At 41.9% G+C, this 19,942-nt stretch overlaps 1 protein-coding gene across 1 annotated transcript in view; it reads left to right on the top strand.

Annotated features, from left to right (window-relative positions):
- The window catches only part of SLC35E1 (solute carrier family 35 member E1), a 28,219-nt gene extending 10,796 nt beyond the window's left edge, over nucleotides 1-17,423 (top strand). The window contains exons 2-6 of the mRNA XM_075825330.1: nucleotides 6,354-6,424; nucleotides 6,525-6,662; nucleotides 8,181-8,306; nucleotides 13,036-13,281; nucleotides 15,119-17,423. Of these exons, the coding sequence (XP_075681445.1) occupies nucleotides 6,354-6,424; nucleotides 6,525-6,662; nucleotides 8,181-8,306; nucleotides 13,036-13,281; nucleotides 15,119-15,346 (809 nt within the window). The 3' untranslated portion in view covers nucleotides 15,347-17,423. The remainder of the gene's footprint in view (nucleotides 1-6,353; nucleotides 6,425-6,524; nucleotides 6,663-8,180; nucleotides 8,307-13,035; nucleotides 13,282-15,118) is intronic.
- The last annotated feature ends 2,519 nt before the right edge of the window (nucleotides 17,424-19,942 follow it).

Genomic DNA, 19,942 nt, shown 5'->3' on the forward strand with positions numbered 1-19,942 from the left:
TTTTTAATGTTTTCGGTCTTTTGTTCAGGGTATGGTATGTAATGTCTGTAAGGCTAACGTTGGATGTAAAAAAAGTGCCGCTTTTCACATTTGAGGAGCACCTGCGTGAGAGCGTTGTCTCTGATTTCCCCCCCCCCCCCACCCAATAGACTAGTCTATAGAGGGATGTGTGACCTACAGTAGAATAGAACATGTCCGATCTTTTTTTTTTTAATGGACAACGGTCATGTGAATGGCCCCATTAAAGTACATGAGCCTGTTTTAACGGCCGTCATACAAACTAGAGTTGCGCTGGTCTTAACGAGCCCTTAGGCTAGAACTACATGGCGACTTGTATGCACACGACAGAAGGTCGTAATGTCACGCTACTACACCGCTGCTACTACTACTACTGGCAGCCATCTCACTAGATGGGTCAGGGGACTTCTATTCTGGAGACATGTGGAGGTCCCACTGATAAAACAATTCCGGCATATGCACAGTATGTGCTAGATACATGGCTGTAGTGGAAATACTCCTTTAATTCACAAAACAATTACAGCCATTCAAGTCATTTGATAGGAAAGTACCAGTGACGTGGTTGAAATGTTAAACCAATTTATCTTTTTGTTTGGTTTGCAAATGTTCTATGTAAATTCCATTAACGCTGACTTTAGTCTCTGACTACTAAACTGTTTCTATTCATCTCTTACATTGTTACAGTGTGTAAACAACATATGTACAATCCTTTATATTTCTAGGCCTTTGTGTTTTTGTTTCAAGTGATAAACTTAAAAGGTGGATTTATTAGGATTATCCACTCTGGGCAATCTCCTTTTTATCTACTGTTTGAGTACCTATGGAGTAATGGAGGCCAGGGATGGAAGGAGCCAGGAAGCCAATGTGCCTAGGCCTTTGTAACTGATGCTAAACTTTTTGCCTTGCTTTCTAGTATCTATGAAGAGTTTTTTTTATTTTTTAGCATTCTCAGATTTTTTTCTTGGAAACAGTATTTTGTCCATACTTGATAAGTACCCCACACATGAAGAGAGCTCTCACTCTGGCAGTCTGAGCACGGTTTTGTTTTTATTTTTCCCGTTGGGGTACAAATAGTAAGCAGCCTGCAGCACCCCCACTCCCAGAGCATAGCTCCAATAATAACCTGCGGTCGTGACCTGAAAGTAAACATGAGGGTTCCCATAGAATGCATGAAAGCAGAGATCTTGAAAACTGAGGACTTAGGCCTCATGCACACGACCGTAAAAACTCCCGTTATTACGGGTCGTAATTACGACCCGTAATAACGGGCTCATAGACTTCTATTGGCGACGGGTGCCTTCCCGTTTTCTCACGGGAAGGTGCCCGTGCCGTTGAAAAAGATAGAACATGTCCTATTTCAGGCCGTAATAACGGCACGGACAGTCCATAGAAGTCTATGGAGCTCTCGTAATGACGGGTGGCTACATGTGTGCACCCGTCATTACGGCAGCGTTGCTAATAATATAATAATAATAATCTTTATTTATATAGCGCCAACATATTACGCAGCACTTTACAATGTAGAGGGAACATGAAAACAATATCAGACATTACATAGTGACAAAGTTCATTTACAATTCAAACCTGGGGAGTGAGGACCCTGCTCGCAAGAGCTTACAATCTATGAGGACATAAGGGAGACACAAAGTGTAATAGTGTTTGTTCTGTACAATGGTCCGGCCATTTTTATACACATGCGGTGGTAACATAAAGCTGCATGAGCCGGTCACCAGCCAGTATCCGTGTATGACGGACATGAAGAGAAGGAGTGTGAGGGAATCTTATTCTGATGACTAATCTAAATGGAGGGCCATGAAAAGGAGTCAGATTAGGGAATTTTATAGGCCTGTCTAAATAGATGTGTTTTCAGGGCACGTTTAAAACTGTGGATATTGGGAATTAATCTGATTGTCTGGGGTAGCACATTCCAGAGGACGGGTGCAGCACGAGAGAAATCCTGGAGACGGTAGTGGGAGGTTCGGATTATGGAGGATTTTAATCTAAGGTCGTTGGCAGAACGTAGAGCCCGAGTAGGGTGGTAGACAGAGATGAGGGAGGAGATGTAAGGAGGTGCAGCACTGTGGAGAGCTTTGTGGGTGAGAGTAATAAGTTTGAATTTTATTCGGAAGGGGATGGGCAACCAGTGCAGTGACTGGCACAGATTAGAGGCGTTGGTGTAGCGGTTGGTCATAAAGATGAGCCTGGCTGCTGCATTGAGGATAGATTGGAGAGGGGAGAGTTTAGTGAGGGGAAGACCGACTAGTAATGAGTTACAGTAGTCAAGACGAGAGTGAATCAGAGCAACAATGAGAGTTTTGGCAGTTTCCTCCGTAAGAAAAGAGCGGATTCTGGAGATGTTTTTTAGGTGAAAATGACAGGAGCGTGAAAGTGATTGTATGTGAGGAGTAAAGGAAAGATCTGAGTCAAAAATAACCCCGAGACAGCGGGCGTGCTGCTTAGGAGTTATGGTAGTGCCACACACAGAGATAGAGACATCAGGTTTAGGGAGGTTAGTAGATGGTTGGAACACAAGGAGCTCAGTTTTAGAAAGATTCAGTTTCAGATAGAGAGAGGACATGATGTTAGAGACAGCGGACAGACAATCACTGGTGTTCTGTATTAGAGCAGGGGTGATGTCACGGGAAGAGGTATATAATTGGGTGTCATCAGCGTAGAGATGGTACTGGAAGCCAAATCTGCTGATGGTTTGTCCAATAGGAGCTGTGTAGAGAGAAAAGAGGAGTGGACCTAGGACTGATCCCTGAGGAACCCCGATATCAAGGGGAAGAGGAGAAGTGGAACCAGCAAATGACACACTGAATGAGCGGTCAGAGAGATAGGAGGAAAACCAAGAGAGAGCCGCGTCCTTGAGGCCAATAGAGTGGAGCATGTTAAGTAGGAGTTTGTGGTCTACAGTGTCAAAGGCTGCAGAGAGATCCAAAAGAATAAGGAGAGAGGATTTACCGTCCGATTTAGCCGCCAAGAGATCATTTGAGACTTTAGTAAGGGCAGTTTCTGTGGAGTGTAGAGTGCGGAAACCAGATTGTAAGGGGTCAAGAATGGAGTTAGCAGAGAGATAGCGGATAAGGCGAGAGTAGACCAAGCGTTCCAGGAGTTTGGAGATGAAGGGCAGATTAGAGACTGGTCGGTAGTTGGCAGCGCTGGATGGGTCAAGTGTTGGTTTTTTCAATAATGGGTTTATAATGGCATGTTTAAAAGCGGAGGGAAAGATACCAGAGGAAAGAGAGAGGTTAAATATTTTAGTGAGGTGACTAGTGACAGCTGGGGAGAGGGACTGGAGGAGGTGTGAGGGGACAGGATCACTAGGGCAGGTAGTAGGACGAGAAGAAGAGAGGAGCCTCGAGACTTCTTCTTCAGTTATTGGGTCAAATGCTGAGAGTGAAGAAGAGGGAGTGTGGGGGGGAAGGGGATCGATGTTACTAGGGGACTGGGAGATAATATGTCGGATGTTGTCAATTTTAACTTTAAAATAATTGGCCCGGTCTTCAGCACTGAGATCTGTGATTGGTGTCTGCACTTTAGGACTAAGGAGGGAGTGAAAAGTATCAAAGAGGCGTTTTGGATTATTAGATAGTGTGGAGATGAGAGAAGTGAAGTAGACTTGTTTGGCGCGGTGAAGGGCCGAGTTGTAAGTTTTGAGCATAAATTTGTAATGGAGGAAATCTGCATCCAAATGCGATTTTCTCCACAGTCGTTCGGCACATCTCAAGCACCGCTGAAGAAAGCGGGATTGAGGCGTGTGCCAGGGTTGTCGTCGTCTTTGTCGGGTGGTTCGGAGTGTAGTGGGGGCTGCTTCATCCAATGCATTTTTGAGAGTGTTGTTATAAAGTTTGGCAGCCAGATTGGGACAGGAGAGGGAAGAGATAGGGGACAATGAGGACTGTAGACTGTCTATGAATTTCACAGTGTTAATGGCATGTAGATTTCTGTATGTCTGATACGTAGGGATGACCTGAGGAGGCAGAGAATATTTGATAGTAAAGCAGAGAAGATTGTGGTCAGAAAGTGGGAGAGGAGAGTTAATAAAGTCAGAAACTGAGCAGAGCCGGAAGAAGACCAGGTCAAGTGAATGCCCGTCTTCATGTGTAGGAGAGTTAGTAAGTTGTGACAGACCGAGGGACGAGGTTAAAGATAGAAACTGGGAGGCAGATGAGGAGATTGGGTTATCAATGGGGATGTTGAAGTCACCCATGATGAGAGTGGGTGTTTCAGAGGATAGAAATTGTGGAAGCCAGGCAGCAAAATGGTCCAGGAATTGGCGGGGTGAGCCCGGTGGGCGGTAGACAACTGCCACTCGGAGGGGAAAAGGGTGAAAGAGTCTGAGAGTGTGGACTTCAAAAGAGGGAAATGTGAGTGAGGGGACCGGGGGAATGACCTGGAAAGTGCAGTGTGGGGAAAGAAGTATACCTACTCCTCCACCCTGCCTGTTCTCAGGTCTGGGGGCATGAGAGAACTGGAGACCACCATAAGATAGAGCAGCAGGGGAAGCAGTGTCAGACAGGTGTAGCCATGTTTCTGTAAGAGCCAGAAGGTTGAGAGAGTTAGAAAGGAATAAGTCATGAATAAAGGTGAGTTTGTTGCACACGGACCGAGAGTTCCAGAGAGCACAGTTAAAAGAGACAGGAGAAGACCTACAAGGAATGGCAAGAAGATTTGCAGGGTTTCTATGTGTGGCAGGTAAGTGGTTGAGCTTGGCAGAAGAAAAGGGAGGCCCAGGGTTGGGAGAGATGTCCCCTGCAGCTAATAGCAGGAGAATGGAGAGAGACAGCAGATGGTTCTGTGATTTATGAGAGCGTTTTTTATGTTGGGCAGTGGGATGAGATGGGTTAAGTTGACTGAGGAAAGTGAATAGTGAATGGGAGCTGTACATGGGTGAGGCCAGGATAGAAGGACTGATGCGGACTGTGTTTGGGCAAGTCTTAAATGGGCGATAGGATTGAAAACCAAGAGCAGCTATAATGATGAGAGCGGTGGCAAACATGTTTGTTTACAGATAGTTAGAAATTAATATTGAGAGCGTGGGCTAGTTTGTCTGGTTTGGTAATGCAACTGCCATGTATAACTGCCAGGACACTTAGACAGAGATGACTTCTGCCGTCGTGCCCCCCTGCACGAGTGCCTTCCCCATATGCTACATCTAAATTTATAGGGGAGTAGATGCTCAGATCTAGGCCTAATTAAGCTCGTTCAGCTATTAATCAAATCAACTAGACACATGAGGTGAAAAGCTATGCAGAGATAAACAAACAAACTAGCAGGTCTGGATGATCATAAAACTTAACGACGATCAAACACTTTGACAAAACTTTGAGATAACATTAGACTATATAGGAAGAAAGGAAAGCAGAGTACCATAAAATAAAAGTTTCAGCTTTTTGAAATGCAGCTACAGCAGGGATGAGGTTCATGCAGGAATGAAATGGATTATATACCTGTATGAAGAGAAGAGAGATGGATGTTAGATCTGTGCCATGTATAACTGCCAGGACACTTTGACAGTATGACACTTAGACAGAGATGACTTCTGCCGTCAGTAAATAGTCACTGTCCAGGGAGCTGAAAGAGTTAACTGATCGGCAGTAACTCTTTCAGCACCCTGGACAGTGACTACCGATCAGTATAAACCTGTAAAAAATAAAAGACGTTCATACTTACCGACAACTTCCTGCTTCCTCCAGTCCGGTCTCCCGCCCGTTGCCTTGGTGACGCGTCCCTCTCGACATCCGGCCCGACGTCCTGGATGACGTTTCAGGCCATGTGACCGCTGCAGCCAATCACAGGTCAATCACAGGCTGCAGCAGTCACATGGACTGCCGCGTCATCCAGGGATGTCGGGCTGGATGTGAAGAGAGGGACGCGTCACCAAGACAACGGCCGGGTAAGTATGAATTTCTTTAACTTTTATTACAGAAAAGGCTGTCCCTTCTCTCTATCCTGCACTGATAGAGAGAAGGGGCTGCCGATTAGTGCAGTGCTATTTTGCCGCCAAAAACGTGCCCGTAAATACGGGTGGAATACGGGTGACACCGGTCCAATAATTACGGGCACGGGTTCGTAAATACTGGTGCAAAACGGGTGGAATACGTGTGACACCGGACCCGTATTTACGCCAGTATTTACGGGTGGGAAAAAATACGGTCGTGTGCATGAGGCCTTATACAGGATATATTTTGAAAAATGGTAGAACTTCATTATAAAACTGATTTTGCTGTAACTGTTAAACCTCTGGTCGTGCTATTGACCATAAACAGATAGGACTTTGGTGTGGAGTCTTTGTATTTAGTGATTTCAATGCCATTATTTTTGCGTTTTAGTAAAGGCCACTATGCCAATATGGGTGGTGCTTCTTTCAAGGATAATTATGAAGGAAAAACAGACTACTAAGGTGAGTGTCGGCTGGGCGCTGCATTACTCCATGCTGTTTAATCAGTCTGTCAACATATAAGATCTATGGTTCACCTAACATGTCCTGCTGCTTTTTATAGGTGTACGTGTCCCTGATTCCGATCATAGGAGGCGTCCTCCTGGCCACGATCACAGAGATCTCCTTTGATATGTGGGGTCTGATCAGTGCATTGGCTGCAACGCTCTGCTTTTCTCTGCAAAACATTTTCTCCAAAAAGGTTAGTGTCAGTGACTGCATTGTGCTTTTATATAGCCCAAATACGTTCCTATGTACATTAAACATGGTCGTCTTTTATCAGACATACAAGGGGACAACTTAGTAGGAAAACCGTTAGAGAACTTTTCACCTGCCCATACATGTGTAGCATGTAATAGGCAGGGCTTCACAAACACTGTCTCACTTCACATTTTTTTTTTTCTAACTTCCTTAGTTATTTACATATCGGCGCCGTTATATTTGGCGCCCGATATGTAAAGAAGACCCTGAACTGTCAATGGGACGTTTCTAACTAAATGGCAAGGGGGCATGATGTCTTCACTCTGACACTGTCCAATCATCTACGGACAGTGTCGGGGCGGCTTGCGCTGTTTCCTCCCGCGAGAACACACACGGACTGGTGGTTCTGCAGCACTACGTAACATCACTACATAACATCTGACAGTTGGTCCCCTAGTGGGACTAAAGTAAAGTGTAAAAAAAAAGTTGTAAAAAATATAATAAAAGTTTTAAGTAATAAAATAAAACAAAATCACCCTTTATCAAGTCCTTTATTATTGAAAAAAATAAACCATACATATTTGGTATAGCTGCGACCGTAACGACCTAAACGATAAAAAATATTGTTATTTATTCCACGCGGTGAACGGTGTAAAAAAAAACCCGTAAAAAAACTGCCAGAATTTCTAGTTTTTTTTTTTTGGTCACTTTGCCCTACAAAAATTGAAATAAAGTGATCAAAAAGTTGCATGTATCCAAAAATGGTGGCTGTTAAAACTATAGCTAGTCTCGCAAAAAAAAACAAGCTCGTCCTGACACTTCTGACTCTCCTTTTTTTGTGAGATTCCGGCAAGTGAAACCAAATCTCGCGAGATCACGGAGCTAAACGAGATTTGGTTTCACTTGCCGGAATCTCACAAAAAAAAGTCAGAAGTGTCAGGATTCTGAGCACAAGTGACGTCCAGGCTGGATTTCATGTGTATTCATTATCAGGACACTGTAGTAATGTTAGGGTTTGTGTATGAGGCTGCACATAGTGATATAACTATATCGCTAGTGCAGTGTAAATGAATGGAGAGGAGTGCATGATGCTGATTGGTCAGCGTCATGCACTCCTCTGTACAACGCCCACTTAGTCGAAAGTAAAAATACGCCCACTTGGGCATTAAGAAAGCGCATTAGCATAAACCAAAATCGCTCCTAAGGTTGTGAAAAAAGATCGGTTTTTAAAATAAAAAGCATTACTGTCACCTATATTACAGCGCCCATCTCCTTATGTAGGAGATAGGACACTTATAATGTGGTGACAGAGCCTCTTTAACTGCTACGATAATCCTATTGAGGAAAGGATGACACTATATGCAAAGAGGTATTGTCTATTTCTGAAGTATAAAGTCATTCTTTTCTGCTTTGCAGCACTGTATTTGCATCTCTGCATCCAGTTCATTGTTTATTGTGCACACAGTACATAAGCTGCTGTCATTTCTGCTTACACAAGAAGTTCTCTTTAACTCTGCAGGTGCTCCGAGACTCTCGTATACATCATCTACGCTTACTCAACCTCCTAGGTTGTCATGCTGTCTTTTTCATGATCCCCACATGGGTCCTATTAGATCTATCATCCTTTTTAGTGGAGAGTGATCTGGTGAGTTGACCTGTTATTTGATGTTCATTCTATTGACTGCTATATAAAAAATAAGGACCGATACATTTGTTTGATATATATAATTTCTCAAGGAATAGGCAGGGGAAAAGTGATCAAGTTTCAGCCCCGATGATGGGGGCTGATATGTCGCATTACTATGGGTGAATAAAGCATCGCTTTTTTTTTACTTGATCCCTGCATGTGAGTGCTGCCTATTCCTTGGAATATTGCGTATTGATCAAAGGACTGTAAGTCGAGGTCCTGAGGCTTGCACCTGCTACTATATTTTTTTTATTGTATAGTGCTTCAGGAATTTGAATACATGTGATTTGATTTATTGACCCATGCAGATAAATACGGTGGCGCTGCAGTGAAATTGGTCCTTTTAACGGCCTGTCATGTGATCTCACATACACATGAGCAGCTGTGAACGTGATTGGTCAAAGCACTCAATGAAGTCTACAAGCTCTTCCCCCATAGACCGGCAAACCCCTTAGATTAATTTACACATAATTTTTAAATTTCCTGCAAAAGGGTGCAATTGAACCCTTTCGCAGTGTAAGACCTCATATAATGGAATACTCCCAATAGAATACATTGTTATAGCATTAATTATACATAAACAATGGTAACGGATGCTCTTTGAAATGTACCTTGCATGAGAAAGATGTGCTGGAAATGGGCAGTTAAGAGTTAATCTAGTGTATTACAGGCCTTTGCACTGTTCTGGTGGGGTGCAGTTCAAATGAACTTGTTACTAAATTGCCCGCATGACCAATTCCGGACAGCATAAACCGTGTGTTCTTTGTACTCTGGTTTAGGGGCTTAGCAGTTAATGAACTTTGCATCTGCTGTTTCCTAACCGTGGACATCTTTTAGATACACCCGTCTGCTTCCTGGATATAACCCCCTTTCTGCATTCGGACGTAATTGTACAGCAGTTTTAGCCTTCCCGCAAATGGGTGTAAAGCTACTTCCGTCTGAATGGTGGGGAACAGAAGCTCAGCCTGTGCCATCCACAGCAGGTTCTGACTGTAATATACAGCCGACATGGCTGTATGCCTGTTAGGCCATGCTGAAAAACTATTGAAAAATATGACTTGTTCTGCAAAGAACAAGTCCACATATGGCTACCTCAACAGAGTAAGGGCTCGTCCACACGTAGCGGCATTGCTGTGTATTTTCCGTCCGAAATTGCGGTCGGAAAATACGCAGCAGAATACAGTAGCAGCAAAGTGGGTGAGATTTAAAGAGGCTCTGTCACCACATTATATGTGCCCTATCTGCTACATAATGAGATTGGCGCTGTAATGTAGATAACAGCAGTGTTTTTTTATTTAGAAAAACTATCTATTTTCACCAAGTTATGAGCGATTTTAGCTTTATGCTAATGACTTTCTTAATGGCCAACTGGGCGTGTTTTTACTTTAGACCAAGTGGGCGTTGTGGAGAGAAGTGTATGGCGCTGACCAATCAGCGTCATGCACTTCTCTCAATTCATGTAATCCGCACATAGTGATCCTGCGGCGTTCACTATGTGCTGTCACACACACACATTAACATTACTGAAGTGTCTTGACAGTGAATAGACATCACCTCCAGCCAGGACGGGATGTCTATTCACATTCCCGACACTTCGCTAATGTTTGTGTGGGACTTACAGCACAGCACACCGAGATCACGTTGTGCGGTCATTTACAGCGTGATCTCGCGAGATTACGCTTGCTGTGCTGTAAGTCTCACACAAACGTTAGCGAAGTGTCGGGATTGTGAATAGACATCCCGTCCTGGCTGGAAGCGATGTCTATTCACTGTCAAGACGCTTCAGTAACGTTAATGTGGGTGTATGTGACAGCACATAGTGAACAATGCAGATTCACTATGTGCTGAGTAAATGAATGGAGAGAAGTGTATAACGATGATTGGTCTAGGGATGCACGATGCATCGATACTGTGCATCCTCAAACTATTCGATACCGTTATTTAATGTATTTCAATACTAAGCTGTGCGGCCACACAGCTTGGTATAGTAGTACATGAATGTATGAGAGCAGGGCTGCGGCTGTGTAATACAGCCATTGCCCCATGCGTGCCGTCAGGATGATGCGATGTGGCCAGCGCTGCACTAATGAGCGGCGGCACTGAAGACAGAACATGGCAGGCGCACTGCAAAACACCCCCATGTTCTGTCCTCCGTGCCTGAACCGCCGCTCATTAGTGCAGCGCCATCCGCATCACCTTATGCTGACCGCGCACGCACTTATTGTCAGGAGTGAGGCAATGGCTGTATTACACAGCCGCAGCCCCGCTCTATGACTGCGGAGATCAGAGAAACCTCTCATCTCCGCCGCAATTCCCCTGAATGCTGCGATCAAAGCTGATTGCAGCATTCAGGAGAAAATGAGAAGGGGGGATGCCCCTTGGATCGCATCACAGGAATCCCTGTGACGCGCTTGAGGGACATACCATATATGGGCAGACAGCCCAGGGTCCATTGAAGGACCCCAGAGCTGTCTTACCATATTTCCTGTTAGGGCATACTTGGGTATGTCCTAACTGCCTGTGTACTATCGATACACAGGCTAATGTACTGGCATATAGATATATACCGGTACATTAAAGTTTAAAAATAAAGTAAAAACATAGTAATATTAAATGTAAAAAAATACACATGCATCTTTTTTTTTTTTTTTTTTACAATAAACATTAAAATAAGTCTCAATACATAAAATATACACATTCAGTATTGGCGCGGCCGTAATAACCGGCACAACTATTTTTTTGCGTCATTTATGATATGTACGCTATAAAAAAAATGAAATAAAAACTTCTCTTTCACTTATTGGGAGGCGCGTGGTGTGATGAATTTAACCTCCATATGCCTCACATTAATAGTAATTAACCCCATCATGCTCCTTACACATTAACCCATTATGACTGGAGAAACATGATGGGGTTAATTACTATTAATATGAGGCACATTCAAAATTCATCACACCTCGCGCCTCACATCAGAAAATGGAAGAACTTATTTTTTATTACTGTTGGAAAAGTATCGTTTTGGTATCGAAATTGCAATACTACACAAAGGATCGGTATCGAAGTCCAAGTTCTGGTATTGTGACATCTCTAGATTGGTCAGCGTCATACACTTCTATTTAAACACGGTTGGGCATTAAGAAAGTCATTAGCAAAAAGCTAAAATCGCTCATAACTTGGTGAAAAATGATAGTTTTTCTAAATAAAAAACCACTGCTGTTATCTACATTACAGCGCCAATCACATTATGTAAGAGATAGAGCATTTATAATCTGGTGACAGAGCCTCTAACAAATCTTATCCACACGCTGCGTAAAAATTCAGAGCAGAAATTGACCTGCGGGGCGTATTTTTCGTACCGCAGCATGTCAATTCCTGTTGCTGAAAGTGGACTGAATTGCTGTGTTTTTCAGAGGAGATGTCACCATCTCCTAACATTGTGAAAAACGCAGCAAAAAATGCAGGAAATGGTGTGTTTTTTTCAGCAGTGGAAAGTCTGGTACTTTAAACGGAATTGCTGCAGAAATTTTCTGCAGTGATTCCGTTACGTCTTGACAAGCCCTAATTAAAAACTTATGACTCTTTAAATGTGGCAACATACAAACGTTTTTGTTTTTGTTTAGGCTGGGCTCACACAGTTTTTTGCAGGCCGAAAATCTGCCTCAAAATTCCAAACGGAATTTTGAGGCAGATTTTGCTTTGCCTGCACGCCGATTTTCGTGGCGTTTATCGCCCGCGGCCAAAAAACAGTGCGAAATACGCTTTCTCTGCCTCCCATTGATGTCAATGGGAGGTCAGAGACGTAAACACCCGAAGATAGGACATGTCGCGTCTTTTTCCCGCGAGACGGTTTTTCCGCCTGCGGGGAAAAAAAGCCTCCGACTCCCATTTAAATCAATGGGAGGCGTTTTTGGCAGTTTTTTGGCACGTTTTCCGACGTGGTTTCCGTGTCAAACGTGTAAAAAAACAAAACTGTTAACTGGCCCTTAGGCCTCATGCACACGAACGTGCTTTTGCGGCCGCAATTCCCCCGAAAATCCACGGGAGTATTGCAGCCCCATTCATTCCTATGGGGCCATGCACACGACTGTGGTTTTCACGGTCCGTGCATGGCCCAGGAGCCTGGACTGCAGAAAGAATGGGCAAGCCTTATTACGGCAGTGTTCTGCAGTCTGGGCTCATTGAAATTAATGGCCGTGGCCATGTGCACGGTCCGCGATTTGCGTGCGGCTAGCGGCTGTCACTCCGTTGCCGACCGACCCGAAAATCACGGCCGTGCACATGGCTATGGTCGTGTGCATGAGGCCTTATTGTGCAAAAGTAGTAAAACCTAAAACAAACTATACATATTTGGTATGGTTGTAATCCTAACAACCCATAGAATAAAGGTAACCTGTTATTTATCGTGAATTGTGCAAAATTTATAACACTATAAAACAATGGCAGAATTGTTTCTTGTTTTTTATAATTCCCACCTAGATAATCAATAAATAAATATGTACCCCATAATGGTGCCATTAAAAATTACAACTTCTATTGTAAGAAAAAAACCTCATACAGCTACAGGGAACAAAAAAAAAGTTGTGACCTTTCTGAATATAGCTATAAAGACTGAAGGAATTCATTATATTTAGGGTTATTTTTTTGCTTTGTTTCATTTTTGCGCTTCTTTGCTGTTTCTCGTCCTCAGACTTCTTTTTCTCAATGGTCATGGACGCTCCTCCTCCTCGTGATCAGCGGCACATGCAACTTTGCTCAGAACCTTATTGCATTTAGCATTTTGAATCTTATCAGCCCGCTCAGTTACTCTGTAGCGAACGCCACCAAGAGGATCATGGTTATAACAGTGTCTCTCATTTTGCTTCGTAATCCTGTGACAGCCACCAATGTTCTTGGAATGTTGACTGCAATTCTTGGGGTATTTCTTTATAACAAGGTAAGTGGAAAACATGACTAAGAACAGGGTCTGATAATTATTAAATATGTGCTGTAGTTTAAACTATTGTCCGGTTTTGTTTTTTTTCCTAGAGGCATTTATTAGAACTTAGAATTGCATCTCAAGTTCAATATGAAAAGTCTCTTGTGTAATCCATGTTTTGTTTTCCTCCGACCCCCGATTACAGGCATCAACTACAAGCAGATAAAGACATCAGTACAAGGGTGTAAAGTTCAAAGTGTTTTGGTTGAAGTAAGAATGCTTTAAAAAATAAGTGTTTAATAGATTTTTTTAAATCAATTAAAAATGCAAAGTGAACAGAAGAAAAATATAAATCAAATCAATATTTGGTGTGAACACCCTTTGCCTTCAAAACTGCATCAATTTTTCTAGGTACACTTGCACACAGTCATGGATTTTGTAGGATTATAGTCAGATGTATGATCAACCAATTATACCAAACAGGTGGTGATTATCATTTTCATATGTAGGTTGAAACCGTCAATAAATAACAGAAATCGCGGCGTAGGAAACTTAAAATTGTGTGAGGGAGGAGCAGACCAACTCTGCTACAAAGGTGAGGTTGTGGAAGACTGTTTCATGCCACAGGTCCACCATGGCCAGCATGAGCACAGCGACAATGTAGTGGTTTTTCCCAGGCAAAGATTTTAAAGCAGACAGGGGTTTCAAGATGTGCTTTTCAAGCTCTTTCGAAGAAGCGCAAAGAAATGGGCAACTTTGAGGACGTAGATGCAGTGGTCAGCCAAGGAAACTTAGTGCAGCATATCAAAGACACCTCATGCTTACTTCCCTTCGAAATCTGAAGATGTCCAGCAGCGCCATCAGCTCAGAACTGGCAGATACCAGTAAGACCCAGGTACACCCATCTAATCTTCTGAGATGTCTGGCCAGAAGTGGTCTTCATGGAAGAATTAAAGCCAAAAAGCCATACCTTTGACTTGAAAACAAGGCCAAGTGACTCAACTATGCATGAAAACGTGGGAACTGGGGTGCAGAAAAATGGCAGCAGGTGCTCTGGATTGAAAATATTTGGCTGTAACAGAAGGCAGTTTGTTTGCTGAAGGGCTGGAGAGGTACAATATTGAGTGTCTGCATGCGAAAGTGAAGCATGGTGGAAATTCCAAGTTTGGGGCTGCATTTCAGCAAATGGAGTTGGAGATTTGGTCAGGATTAATAGTGTCCTCAATGCTGAGAAATACAGGCAGATAATTATCCATCATGCAATACCATCAGGGATGCATCTGATTGGCTCCAAATTTATTCTGCAGCAGGACAATGAGCCTAAGCATACAGCCAATGTCATTAAGAACTATCTTCAGCATAAAGAAGAACAAGTCGCCCTGGAAGTGATGATATGACCCCCACAGAGCTCTGATGTCAACATAAAGGTAGTCTGGGATTACATGAAGAGAAGGATTTGAGAAAGCCTACATCCACAGAAGATCTGTGGTTATTTCTCCAAGATGTTTGGAACAACCTCCTTGCCAAGTTCCTTCAAAAACTGTGTGCAGGTATACTTAGAAGAATTGCTGTTTTGAAGGCAAATGGTGGTCACACCAAATATTGATTCGGTTTAGGTTTCTCTTCTGTTTGTTCACTTTGCATTTTGTTAATTGATAAAAAAACAAAAAACTAACACTTATTTTTGAAAGCATTTTTCCACAACTGCCTAAAATGTTTGCACAGTCCTAGATATTTGGAAGTGCTTTCTTAAAAATGTTGTATTTACCCTTTTGACCCTTTATCTGCACCATGGTATTGGTTATTTAAGAACATCGATCTTGGGTTCTACAGTCACTTTGTATGCTTCTTTCAGGCCAAGTATGATGCCAACCAGGAGGCAAAGAAACAGTTACTTCCTCTTGCAAGTTCAGAAATTCAGGGTTTGGAACACCACTGTGAACTTCCCGAAAAGCTCCAGAATGGACTGCCCTCCTTTACACCAGGAAGGGACTATCAGTATGGTCGAACCAGTGTACTGACTGATCACTTTCAATACAGTCGACAGAGTCACCCCAACACACACAACAGATATGATGTCTGAAGCATCTTACCTAATGATCATTCCCTTCTTCCTGCTTCACATTTCTCATGTTCAGAACTTAGCCAGGCAAATTGTGTGCCCTACAGCTTGCCTACCTACTGGTCATCGTCTGCTTTAGAATATGATGTGTTGCTTGTTCATTGGAAGCAGAGAAGCTACTTCGAGGAATTCTTTATATGGGCCCTTGTCAAATCTAACAGACAACCCAGTTGGCCATGTTTCCATATTAACTGTTGGACTGCAGATGGTGCAGGATATGCTGACTAAATGACATGCCAATTATCAATTGAATTATTCAGTTCTTCCCACATCTTCAGAAGCATCTCGAGGCTGCTGCATGCAATTCTTTGACCCCTTTTTTTTAAGAAGTGGGATAACCTTTTTTTTTTTTTTTTTCTTCTTCCTGGTCGTCCTTTTTTATTTTTTATTTTTTTTCTTCCCCCAGAAAATCAAATGTATAAAAAGACTTAATGCCAAATAGTGGCTGGCTCATTGTTGGATTTTAGAATTGTACACATTGGAGTGTAAAGTAGTTGTGAGTATACATAACCATTTCCATTTAAGCTCAGATTTAGAATAGATCATTTTCATTGATGCTCTATTGGCCATTCTGATGGTGTTCTCCTCTGGTAAGCATAAAGAGGTCCTTAATGAAGAGTAAAGTTGCTCTAATATATATATATTCATTACTTTGAGTTTCAGCAAAATGTTTTTTTGCATAGTTAAGAACACACCTAAAACATTTTGCACATAACAGCACAATTATTGCATTAGAATGAATGGTTGTAGAATGTTTACATAGAATTGGCACAACTGTGTTGTGATCTATAGTAATTAATACTATTGCGTCCTTTTATTCGTTTCTAACCGAACAGTAAATTATGAAAACAAGTATCTGATTTCTTAGTGTTCCAAACCAGTAATGATGTTTGCACATGTTCAACAGGACTTGTCTTATCGTGCTAAGTGTAAAGGGGATCTGTCACTAGTTAATTACTTCTATATCTCCTAGCTAATCTAATAGGCGCTATGATGCTGATAACTACAGTGTAATTTGTGTTTGCAAATAATGAACGTATTGAAAATTATGAGCATTTTTCTAAATATGCTAATTTTGCTCTACTTGCCAAATGGGAGGTAACTCTTTTTCTCTCTGGGCGGTGTCATATTTTCTGTATGACTGTCCAATCGGCGTCGTACAGGTTTTCTTCTTTCCCCAGCCTAGCGTGATCCCGCGATTGAAGCTGAGGTCAAGCTGGGTTGGGAAGAGGAGAAATTTATGACTCTCATTGGACAGCGTCATGCAGAAAACCATCCAATCTGCGTCATACATTTCTCCTCTTCCCAGGCTAAAAAGTTCAGTGGGCAGTCTCAACCATTGATTGACAGCTTTCCCTGTATGCGTATATAGAGACATAGCTGTCAATCACTGAGTGAGACTGCCCACTGGACTCTTAACTGTAAGCATGAATTTAAATGAATAAATTACAGGTTATCCTAAATCTTCTCACACAACTATATATATATCAATCTGCTCCAATCCTCCTGCTCTATAACGTGCTACCTGCAAATCGGGCAGAATGTTTAACGTGACAGGTTCCCTTTAACTACTGTGTAGTAAAGCAAGAGTATAGCATTACAGCAGTTGCTGGACAAGTAAATATTTGTCCAGAGCTTAAAAATACTAGGCCTCAGTTGAAAATATCAAATCGGATCACCCTTTTTGTCTCCCAGCCACGTGCGAGAACTTGAATCTGGTTAGTTGCTATGGGCTAATGCTGTTCTATTATAAATACAAGCGGTACATTTCCAAATATGTTGTTTTTTTTATGCTCCTTTAAAAATATTGTTTAACCAGGTATTTATTAAAACTGGCTTTTATTTTCTGAAGAGTAGAAGAAAACTGATGGTGTCGCTTGTTCATGACCGCATTATCGTCCCCACTCAACCTAGCGAATAGTTCTTGGATATCCCCAATGTAAAATGAAAATTACTTCACAAATGTAAGATACCAAGCATACTGTGTGGCATGCAAGAAACCTGTTCATAATGGATAAATAAATCTGTTTACACTGGACCTGTCATCGACAAAATCTTTTGGTTTTAAACCAATCTTTATTTAGGTTCCTATTGTTAACAAAACGTTATAATGGATCATTTGAACCAAAGCTGAAGATAAATAAAGGTAAAACTTTGTCATGTTTTAGCATGAAGAAATTAATCTGTCGATCGGAAAAAAATTGCAAAGGTCCATAAGGTTTACCTACTCATGTTGGCATCAAATTGATATGACCATATAACTCACGATAGAGGGCTTCCCTCTCAAGCATAGTCATTCTACAAACTAATGAGCAAAACAAACCCAATCTAATAAATTATTTATGATATCAAATACAAATGGGACTGTTATTGATCCATAGAAAGGCAGCCACCATCTTGTTTTCTTGCATGAGTGGGTGTTGGGTCTTTCCTGACCCAGTCAAAGGTAAATCATATTTCTTGTTGATGAATGATCCTCGTTAAACAGAATTGCACCTGGTCGAAACAATAGATACTGGGGGAGATTTATCAAATCTGGTGCAAAACGAAAGTGGAGTTGCCCATAGCAACCAATCAGGTTCAAGCTTTCATTTTCAGATTTAAAACTGAAAGAAGCTCTGACAGCTATGGCCAACTACTCCAGTTTTGTTAATTCTTCCCCATTGAGTTTTTGGCTCAGTTTTTTGAGCAGATGACGAAGGAAATAGAAGGTATAAAGAAAAGACGGGTGCACCTTCTTTTGTGTCCATTCCCGTGTTTAGCAAAAAAAAACAAAAAAAAACTGCGAGAGAGCTAACAAGAATTGTTTAATCTCTCCCTTCTTGAGCTTTTAGTCATTGTTTCACAGGCTTTTTGTTAGGTTTACATAAAGGATGTCAAGCAAACATTGAGCACCTTCAATTTGCACTTTTATGTCTACATTTTATGTGTAAGTGAAAATCTGACAGTGTTAAAGTGGTTTTGGTAATAACTGGGGGTTGTAATAATGAGTTATGTAACAAACATGGGCCAGTATTTTAAAGGGAATTCCCATCCGGATAGACCTCTAAATTATTGCTTCTTCTGAATATCTTTTTAATGGGTACAATTGCATTCACTAAATGACCCGCCAAGGTGCCAATCGAGGAGGCTGAAAAATATTGCAACAGGTATGCTTCTTACGCTGTATGGAGCCAGCTGTGCCATTGAGTAGTGCCAATGCAGCTCATGCCAGTTTCTTTCCTCCATGACTCTCTCTCTCTCTCTGGGAGTTGTGATACTAGATTATTGGCAATATCGTATCTTCAAACTGCCCGAAGGTATTGGATCTCTCCTGATGACCAGTTCTCTTTAAGAGCAAACTGGCAAAATCTGGGTCAAAGTTGTTGCTTCTAGCCTATGGCATAAATACAGAGCAACAGGATAGCCTCCTTCCTACCTACCTTCCTCTTAAAATACACAACCCAATGAAATGAGCAGCTAAAATCTTATTTCTTCGGTAGATAGTATCATATACTCACTGGTGTAAGGCTCTACTCACACTACAATTTTGAGGTTTCTGTCAAGTGTTTTGGTATTTTTTGAAGGCATTAATAGCGCAGTTTGCAGCACTAGTCTTGCCCTCAAGAATACCAGAACCCACGTGTAAACTTCGTGGATAGAATCCATTTGAAAACGGGTCCAGCATAGCTGCCACGGCTCAATTGTTCACACTAGCCTTATAGCTTCTGTTTTATAGTCTTCAGATAGTGTTAAAGGACCAAAGTGGTGCTTATATTGCCATTAAACAAGAAATTAACCAGTTATTTCATAATTATTATTTTTTAACAGCAGTGGTTATGTCAAATAGGCGCCTGCATTGTTGCTCGTCAAAGAGAGATTAGATCTTGTCCTCTTAGGTATGCATTGTTACATTGAATGAAGCATCTGTCCCAGTTTTGTGAGCTAAAAGGCTTCATAAAAATGTCATACGTACGAGATAAAAAAACAAACAAAACTAAAAACAAAATGATTTCTTCCAGAAACAGCGCCACTCTTGTCAAGGGGCTGTTTGTAGTATTGCAGCTCAGCCCCATTCCATTGGCTGTCTAAGGGTATGCGTTCAGCTGTTTTTGGTTAAGCGTGTAAATACGGAGCTGTTTTCAAGGGAAAACCACTCCTGATTTTCAGATGTTTTTTTTTAAGCAACGCGTGTTTTCCGCGTATGTTTTTGGAGCTGTATTCTATAGTCCATGAAAAACTGCTCTGAAAACGGCTCGAAGTGACATACACTTCTTTTTCGCAGGCTTTTTTTTTTTATGTGGCAGTTTTGAAAAACGGCCGCGTAAAATAACGCCCTGTCGGAACAGAACACTCTTTTTCCCATTGAAATCAATGGGCAGATGTTTGGAGGCGGTCTGATTTCCGATTTTCCGGCTGTTTACCGCAAGTAAAACGGCCAAAAATAAGCCGTGTTAACATACCCTAATAGTGTAGCTCGGCCCCATTAAAGAGTGATGCGGTTTCTGGAAGAAAGAAGCCATGATTTTCTAAACTACAACCCCTTTAAAAATATTGAACCTCATTTAAAATGAATGG

This window comes from Rhinoderma darwinii, chromosome 1 (genome assembly GCF_050947455.1).
Source record: "Rhinoderma darwinii isolate aRhiDar2 chromosome 1, aRhiDar2.hap1, whole genome shotgun sequence".
In the NCBI taxonomy this organism is placed as follows: Eukaryota; Metazoa; Chordata; class Amphibia; order Anura; family Rhinodermatidae; genus Rhinoderma; species Rhinoderma darwinii.